The 9,330-nt window shown below is 32.6% G+C and overlaps 2 protein-coding genes across 2 annotated transcripts; one reads left to right on the forward strand and one right to left on the reverse strand.

Moving 5' to 3' along the window:
* The first annotated feature begins 403 nt into the window (after positions 1–403).
* On the forward strand, positions 404–2,710 carry LOC108807932 (uncharacterized). Its single transcript, XM_018580155.2, has 6 exons — positions 404–854; positions 963–1,062; positions 1,153–1,412; positions 1,508–1,513; positions 1,593–1,786; positions 2,198–2,710. The coding sequence occupies exons 1-6, from the start codon at positions 404–406 to the stop codon at positions 2,708–2,710; spliced, it is 1,524 nt and encodes a 507-aa protein (XP_018435657.2).
* A 1,328-nt stretch (positions 2,711–4,038) lies between these two features.
* Positions 4,039–7,405, reverse strand: LOC108807403 (protein AIG2 B). The gene is made up of 5 exons (XM_018579686.2): positions 7,207–7,405; positions 4,865–4,937; positions 4,628–4,720; positions 4,453–4,536; positions 4,039–4,334 (listed from the first exon to the last, which is right to left on the reverse strand). Exons 1-5 carry the CDS (start codon positions 7,329–7,331, stop codon positions 4,203–4,205), a joined length of 507 nt encoding a protein of 168 aa, XP_018435188.1. The 5' UTR covers positions 7,332–7,405; the 3' UTR covers positions 4,039–4,202.
* Between the last annotated feature and the right edge of the window lie 1,925 nt (positions 7,406–9,330).

Genomic DNA, 9,330 nt, shown 5'->3' on the forward strand with positions numbered 1-9,330 from the left:
TTCTAAATTATGTCTACGCTTAATACAAAATTTAATCGCTCAAGCTTCTTCTTCAACGTGCAACTGCAAGTGCAAATCATCAAATCAAATTGAGAGAATTTTCTTCTCTTGTATACCATACAAAACTGGTAACTAATTAACTATTCTTTATATTTGTGCAATTATGTTTTGAATTGTTCAATTGTTCCAGCAATGTCAATGTCTATGATTAGTAATTATTTAAATAGCATCTGAATTTTTTGTTCCAGTCGTACAAGTCCAAGATCATAGATAGAGGCTTTATTCTTGATTACAGTTGATAGTTTGCAAGTTTTACATAGCTTATAATTTTTATAAATAATACTTTTGCTATACTATACGTTTTGATTTATGTTATGTACTTTTTGGTTTTTTAGCTTAATCAATGGAACGGTACTACAAAAAAGCATCAGTTTCACTGTCTGATAACACTTTACCATCTAATAATACTGATGATTTGCCGTGGGATCCTGCTAAAAGGAAAAATATCAAGGATTATAATGCAAATCAAGTCGATGAGGTAAGACGCAAATACCTTCTTAGAGGTCCGTGTCAACCACTTGGTCATAACTTTGAAAAGAGACTCATAGGTGGTAAAATGAGACGATTTAATTCAGCTTGGTTTGGTCTGTATGGTAATTGGCTAGAGTACAGTGTATCGGAGGAAAAGGCTTATTGTTTGTGTTGCTACTTGTTTAGAGATGATGCGTATCCTGGATTTGTGAGGGGTGGGTTCTCGAATTGGCATAAGCCTGATAGGTTATCTTTCCATGTAGGAGAACTTAACAGTTCTCACAATAATGCTGTCAAGAAGTGTGATGATTTGATGAATCAAGGTCAATCCATAGTACATGCTATGTACAAGAAGACTAATGCGATGAAAAATGAGTATCGTATCAGATTAAATGCTTCTGTTGATGTTTCTAGATACTTATTGCGACAAGGATTAGCTTTTCGAGGTCATAGAGAAGGAGAAGAGTCTTCTAACAAAGGAAACTTTTTAGAACTTCTGAAATACACAGCTGATCACAATGATGTTATAAAAAAAGTTGTTTTGGAGAATGCTCCAGGAAATAACAAGATGGTTTCTTCAGAGATTCAAAAGGATATTGTAAACGCTTTTGCAGAAGAAGTAGTGAAATCTGTTATTGAAGAAATTGACAACGGAGTGTTTGGTCTATTAGTAGATGAATCTGCTGATGTGTCTGACAAAGAACAGATGGCTGTTGTTTTTCGATTTGTTGATAAGAAAGGAGCAGTCAAAGAAAGGTTTGTTGGAGTTGTCCATGTGAAAGAGACTTCTTCTTTATCTTTGAAGCATGCTATTGATGAGTTGTTTGCTAGGTATGGTCTGAGCTTGAAAAAAGTGAGAGGACAAGGTTATGACGGAGCTAGTAATATGAAAGGAGAGTTTAATGGCCTGCGATCATTGATTTCTAAAGAAAACAGCTCTGCATATTATGTTCATTGCTTTGCTCATCAACTTCAGTTGGTTGTAGTGGCTGTTGCGAAAAAGATATTTGAGGTTTCTGATTTCTTTGATATGGTTTCTATGTTATTGAATGTGGTTGGAGCTTCTTGCAAACGAAAAGATAAAGTCCGGGAAAATTATCGAGCCGAGATAAATGCTGGAATTGCTAGTGGTGACATTAACACTGGGAAAGGACGGAATCAAGAAATTTCTTTTCGAAGGCCTGGAACTACAAGGTGGGGTTCTCATTATAAAACGTTGTTGCGTTTGGTTGGGTTGTTTTCTACTATTATTAAAGTTCTTGAGTATATCGAAAAGGATGGCGCAGATGATTCTAAGAGATGCCAGGCATATGGTCTTCTCAAATATGTTCAGACATTTGATTGTGTGTTCTATATGCATCTGATGTTACTTATTTTGGGAATATGTGAGAATCTATCTATGGTTTTGCAAAGGAAAGATCAAGACATTTTGAATGCTATGTCACTAGTAGAATCTACTAAGCGGGAGTTACAGAGAGTAAGAGATGATGGATGGGATTCACTAATGTTGACAGTTTCTTCTTTTTGTGAGAAACATGATACTCAGATGCTCGATATGGAAGAAGGTTTTATCGATTCTCGGAGGCCAAGGAAAAAAACCAACATCACTAATTTGCATCACTATAAGGTTAATTGCTTTAATGCAACTTTGGATTTGCAACTTCAGGAATTCAACGATCGTTTTACTGAGGTAAACACTGAGCTGCTTATTTGTATGGCTTCCTTAAATCCTATTGGTGCTTTTCGGGCATTCGACAAGTCAAAGTTGGTGAAGCTGGCTAAGTTCTATCCAGAGGACTTCAGTTTTATGGACTGTTTATCTCTTGAGCAACAACTTGGTATTTTTATCGACAATGTACGGCATGATCAGCGATTTAAAAATCTGAAGAGTCTTGGAGATCTTTCTCTTCTGATGGTAGATACGCAAAAGCATATTGCACATCCTTTGGTTTATAGGCTTTTGAAGTTGGTTTTGACTTTGCCGGTTGCTACTGCAAGTGTTGAAAGATGCTTCTCTGCAATGAAGATAGTAAAGACAGCTCTAAGAAATCGAATGGGGGATGATCTTTTAAGTGATTATCTCATTTGTTTTATAGAAAAAGAATTGCTTGATGATGTCGCAAACGAAGAAGTGTTGATCCGATTTCAAGCCATGAGTGAAAGAAGAATGCTTTTATAAAATGTTAGATTTTTTATACAATAATGTTGTTTTTAATATTTGGTTTTTAATATTTTAATAATTTATTTAATATTTCTTACTTTATTATTGGTGCACCCTTTGAAAAAAATTTCTGGCTTCGCCAATGGTCCTAACCATCGGAATCCGATCAAACTAGTTACGTATTCGAAATCGGAGAATCTGAGGAAAGATGAAAGCATTTATAAAGGAAGTAAATTTATCAGAGCGGAGAAGATTCGAGAGAGCCGTTGGATGAAGACGAGAGGTCTGCTTCAGCTTTCGGGTAGAGAGACGAACGGTTACAATCGCTGATTGAAATTACTATATTACCCTCAGTGCTAAATATTTCAAATTTGATATTAGCGGTTACAGAACGGCAAATCTATATAAACCATTACGAACGTAATTACTAAAATACCCATGACACGAAATGATGATGATAATTATTTTTTTGGGTCAACAATAATGATCATTATTTAGGATGATGAAACAGCTTAATTTCTCTCTGGCTCTTTGCTTCTTCTAAATATTAGGCGAAATATTTTTCTTTTGAAACTAATCTTAGGCGAAACATGTGTTTATTGTTTATTATTATGTTCAGGTTACACTTGTGTTAGATACTTAATTTTCTTGTTAACGGTCATCAATCTCAGGATTATTATCAACAACTCTGTAACATAATCTGCATATGAACAGAAAATCATCTTGCAGTTTTTGATGGAATGAATAGACGCGACAATAAGCCGCACTCAAACCCTGGAAGCTTTGTTATTTGTCCAAATTTTTTTGCTCAAGTCTTACCAAACGAACAACATCTCTGCACTAACCACTTCCATAATTATTGTATTTTCAAAGTAATTTGACTTTTTAAGGATTAAGACCTGATTGGCATTATTAACACAATGCTTTTCAAAGACATTCTCAAGGATTATATTAATATTTCTTTCCACTTTTTCCTTGTTTTTTGCAAATAAATTAATAAATTAATACGGGTGGGTTACCAATCTAACAAAAGATAGTTTGAAAATTAATATATAAAAACTTAAAGATTAATCTAATAAAGTCAAACATCTTGCCGTATTGTATAGACTGTTTTAATGGTTTGCCAAAATAGTTGGAACGTTGTGTTGACCTATCATAGTCATGATCTCAAAAGTTGCGAAAGGTATTTGATTGGATGATTTTATTTCCAATTTATTCAGACTGCAAGTAAAATACACGCTGGATTACTACTAAAATAATAATGATAAGTTCAAATCTGTTCTAGTACATATTTTTATTTTTGTTTCCTTTTATTTCATCCAAAAAAAAAGATAAAGACACCTGCATACGACTAACTAACTCAATTACACAAACAATACAACATATACTTTTTTCTTTGTTTGTTTTGTTCTCCACTCATAAAACTCTTACTTGCAGTAGAAGATATAGATAACGAGAGTGATTTCAACACACATGTCGATGGGAAACAAAAGAAAAGCACATAGATTCTTCAGGCCACATGAGGATCTTCATGTACAAATTTCTCAAACTCCTCCCTTGATTGCCCATCCGGATTCTTCTTCCATTCCGTAAATTTCTTGGCCGCTTCCATGAATTTCTCCATGTGAAGCCTCTTCCATTCCTAGTACCAAATCAAGTATTTACATAAAGTGTTTGCGCCAAAGGTCCAAAACCATTAAGCAAAGAAAAGACTTAATCATGTATCTAGTATGAGATAAGTTGAGAGAATGAATTAAAACCTCGAAATCCCATTCTCCATACATATCAGGATCATCCTTGTTAGCCCATACATAGGTTTCCACTTTCATCTTCTCAGAAGTGTCCTATTTAAATTGGTGAAATAAGAGCTTCAGTATTTAAGCAATCTCATGTTTATGAGATTAACTGACGATAATATGAAGTAATAACACGCACAGTTAATACAACTTCAACAGTCTTCCTCACGTAGTCATCTCCTTCAATCATATCTAAGTTCTCTAGCTGAGCATCTGTTAATCCAATTAGTATCTGCACCAAACCATCAAACCCTTTTTTAAAAAAACCAACAAAACAATGTTGACAACCCTTCAGATAATAAAACGAATAAAACAAGGCAGAAGAAAAATGGAAGCCTTATAAGAACAAGAGAAACAAGAGAGATGAAACCAAAACCTTTCCGTTGATAAGTCCGTTCTCAGAAGGAGAGATACATGCGTGCAAACGCCCTTTCAGCCTATACACATGACTGCAAAAAAAAAAAAAATTCAGTTTTAATCAAGGGAGAATTTGTGAAATGTACAAAAGGGAGAAAAAACTCAAGAATATAGTCATTCTACAGTTACAAACCGTAGATAGGACAATTAGAACACAATCTTGACCAAAATCTCCTTTTAGGCGCGTGCGTTTGATGTTGACGCTCTAAAACTGAATTTGTGATACAATACTACATAACATATAGTATAGTCTAAAGATTGTGACAATTAAGAATATAACAATACATGGAAAAGTGTTTGTCTGTGTATTATCAAACGCTCGAACTATATACTATTCTATATATAACATAGATGTAGAATAGATTATTCCGAACATAAACCCTAAACCCTAAACCGAAATCCTAAATATTAAACCCAAACCTAAACCCTAAACCCAAACCATATAATCTAAACCCTAAACCCAAACCATATAATCTAAACCCTAAACCCAAATCCTAAACCCTAAACCCAAACCTAAACCCTAAACCCAAACCATATACCCTAAACCCAAACATTAAACTATAAACCCTAAAACCAAATTCTGAACCCTAAACCCAAACCAAAACCCTAAACCCAAACCATATACCCAGACCATATACCCTAAACTCAAACCCTAAACCCAAACCCTAATCCTAAACCCTAAACCCTAAACTTAAACCATTATCCATTACATGACTATGTTATACATATTATGGTATGGAAAACTCAACATACCCACAAACTTTGTATATATGAAATTCTCTAAAATTTCTTTAGAGAGAGAGCTAACGAGTGGCGACGGTGTTGGAAAACAAAACAATATAACTGATCAAGTAGTGAGTAAGAAGAATCAGAAGGCAGAGAAGGAGATACAAAGTGCAAAAGAAGAGAAAAAGAAACGTATCATACTATACTGTAATTTAAAATACAGTATAGTATGATAAATTGAGAGAGAGAGAGAGAGAGAGAGAGAGAGAGAAAAACCCTAAACCCTAAACTCAAACCATATAGTATAGGCAAAGACAGATAAACAAACACAAATTCATATACCCTAAACCCAAATCTAAAAATTCTAAACCCAAATCATATACCCTAAACCTAAACCCTAAACTATAAACCCTAAACCCAAACCCAAACCATATACCCTAAACCTAAACCGTATACCCTAAACCCAAACCCTAATCCTAAACCCTAAACTCTAAACCCTAAACCTAAACTTTTATTCATTATGTGACTATGCTATACATATTGTGGTATGGAATACTCGACACACCCATTAAATTTGTATATATGAAATTCTTTAAAATTTCTTTAGAGAGAGATGATGAGTGGCAACAATGTTAGAAAACAAAACAGTGTAACTGATCAAGTAGTGAGTAAGAAGAACTAAGAGACAGAGAAGAAGATATAAATTACAAAAGAAGAGAAAAATAAATTTATCACACTATACTGTAATTTAAAATAGTATGGAACATATGACGTATGATATGGGGATAGGGATTATGAAGAAAATTATAGCAATTTAACCGATTGGGAGGACCAAAGTTAATATGATAGGTTGAATATGGAATACTCGACACAACCACATTATCTAACCAATTGGGAGGGTCAAAGTTAACATAACAGCTTGAGAATGTCAACATAAATGTAACACGAAGGAAAGCTTCTGTGAGAGTTGCGTGCACGTGGAGGAGGAGTAGTGGAGATGATGTAAGAGGAAGAGGAAAAAGAGGAGGAGGAAGATGATGAGGAGGAGGAGGAGTGGAGATGATGTAATAGTACATTGTGTTGTACTATTCTATATTTATCAAATGGAATAGTACAACACAACATTTACTGTTTATCTTCTCCATTAATTCTTACGCATCCTCTATTTTTAATCCACATATATCGAAGTATCAAAATTGTAAACCCAAACAAATATATGAAGAAACGTGATCAAACATAGTTGTTGGATCAGATAATTACACAACATGCGAATTATCACTTTCCAAAAAATTTGTAAAGCTTATAAATGATCATGAGACAAAAGAAAGAGAATAAAGATCAAACATAAATTCTGGAAAAAAAAAATTTCAAAAAAACAAGATGAACGATAGAAGTGATAGTGAAAATGAAATAGTAGAATAAAGAGTATTTTTTGTCTTTATACATATTATACAAAGAATATCATAGCCAAAAGTTCTTATGGGTATATAATTTTTTTGTTATTTTGCTATGGTCATGGCCTGCAATTTCCCTTTAATCAATCTCCGAGCAAAAAAAAGAGGAAGAAAGACGTACAAGCCGTGGAGCTGAGCGGAGACGGTGACAGGACTGCATTCGAGGATCAAACTGACGACGGATGGTTCTTGGAAACTGCCGTAGACAAAGACATTGTGCGAAGGAGATTGATCGGAACTAGTCATTGCCTTCCTCTCAAACTGGTTGGTTTAGTGAGTTGGTAATGTCTTCCTTTATTTATGCCCACCATCACGTAACGCAACGTATCTTTCTTTCATGGGGTCTTTCTGTATTTAATACAAAATCAACAGGTGTATGGCTGTCTATTTATTGGCTTTAATATTAAATTGCAAAATGTAACATTTATAGTATCTTTGACATTATGTTGTCTATATAATTGGAAGTAGTTTATACCTACCCACGGCTTTATCTTCTGTTTCTTTTTAGTGGCTAGGCATGATACTTTGGATTCTCTGTTTAATAAGTACTAGATTTTGACCCGCGCTTCGAAAGCGCGGGTATTATTTTTCACTTTTATGAAATATATTATTTGTTTGTAATTATTGAATTTATTTATTTTAATAAAATTTTCTTTATAATAATTTCGACACATAGAGTGTCTCTAATAAACTATATATTTCTCTAGTTTTGTTTTATTCGCTCTTCAATCAACATATTTATTTGGCTTGTTGTTAAAATAAATGATTATAGACTTTGATCTCTGCACCTCCGCGGATGTATATTTTAAAAAATATGATGATATTTGTTTTTCATGTAATTATAAGGGTTTGGCAAAATGAATCCGAGGAACAGAACTGATACCAATCAGTAAATATAGTACCAAACCTGAACATAAATTGATTAAATATTCAAATTATTCAAAATTGTTAGTTAGAGAACCGAATCGGATCCGAACCGAAGTATTCGTGTACCTGAATTTATCTAAAAATAGATTTATATATTTATATATTAATTATTTTTATATTTAACGTATATAAAACATCAAGAATGATACCTTTAAATTGGTTTAAAATACTTAAAAATATATATAGATAGTCAAAAACAAATATCTGAAATAGTTAAAGTATATTCAAATCACCAAAAATACTTAAAATAATTATTGATTTCGTATCCAAATTTTTAAATCAAACCAATTGATATGTTAAGCTTAGGTATTCTGACATATGTTACTTAAATTTATAGGTAATATATTACTTTATTTATAGATTTTGAGAAATTTTAAATATATAGTGATTTAAAACTTTAAAAATAATTTAAATATGTTATCCAAACCCAAACCAAACCCGTAAAGATCCGAATCAAACTCAAACAAAAATTTAGAAACATCCTAATAGGACTGAAATCTTTGACCTCGAAAACTCGAAACGCAAACTGATCAGAATCAAACCCGTATGGATGTCTGAAAACCCATCCTTAGTCATTATTATATATCGTATAATTTCATCATATAATTAATCGTATTTTATATGTACCATCATATAACTAATCATATAATTAATAGTATTTAATATGTATCATCATATAAATAATTACATATATTATATTTTAAAATTTTAATATGAAATATAAAAACCATAATTTGAGTTGGTATTTCAAATTGGGCTTTGTATTGTATTTTTCTTATATATATTGACAATATTCTTTTATAACGGACTTAATAACTTAAGCCCATTACTTTTTCTATTTAAGACTATTATCTTTGTTTCTAAACAATTTTTTTTTAAAAGACTACAATCCATATTTCCAAACACACCAATTTTTTTTAATACTCTTATCCAAGTATTCAAACACACCGAATTTATACTTCAGCTTTAATAAGATAGATACGGAACTCTTTCATAAGTGACGGAACACTGTTATTGCTTTGTTCTTGCAATTTAAGAGTTTAACCATTTGAAGTAAAATGGCTATAATTTATGATCATATGATTTGATTATCGGTTGAAGGTTGTTTTCTTTCTTGGTTCCAATTTTGAGTTACCCAATTACGATTGCACATGCTCTGATCCAAATTTAAAGATATTATATCACAATTTAGACTTGTATGGAAACATACAGACTCAAACAAACACATAGCTTATGACGACATTTTATTCATCCAACTTCGTACACACACACGACAACAAACCAACAACATAAACACACACATTTTTTGGTTCACACT

Source organism: Raphanus sativus, unplaced genomic scaffold (assembly GCF_000801105.2).
Source record: "Raphanus sativus cultivar WK10039 unplaced genomic scaffold, ASM80110v3 Scaffold3225, whole genome shotgun sequence".
NCBI classification, from domain to species: Eukaryota; Viridiplantae; Streptophyta; class Magnoliopsida; order Brassicales; family Brassicaceae; genus Raphanus; species Raphanus sativus.

Coding starts and splice junctions, on each gene's coding strand:
- LOC108807932 (XM_018580155.2), top strand. CDS start 404: ATGGAACGGTACTACAAAAAAGCATCAGTTTCACTGTCTGATAACACT. Junction 855..962: donor TGATGATTTGATGAATCAAG/GTCAATCCATAG, acceptor TATTGCGACAAG/GATTAGCTTTTCGAGGTCAT. Junction 1,787..2,197: donor TGTTTTCTACTATTATTAAA/GTTCTTGAGTAT, acceptor TTGCAACTTCAG/GAATTCAACGATCGTTTTAC.
- LOC108807403 (XM_018579686.2), bottom strand. CDS start 7,331: ATGACTAGTTCCGATCAATCTCCTTCGCACAATGTCTTTGTCTACGGC. Junction 4,721..4,864: donor ACGGACTTATCAACGGAAAG/GTTTTGGTTTCA, acceptor GGTTTGGTGCAG/ATACTAATTGGATTAACAGA. Junction 4,537..4,627: donor CTGTTGAAGTTGTATTAACT/GTGCGTGTTATT, acceptor CAATTTAAATAG/GACACTTCTGAGAAGATGAA.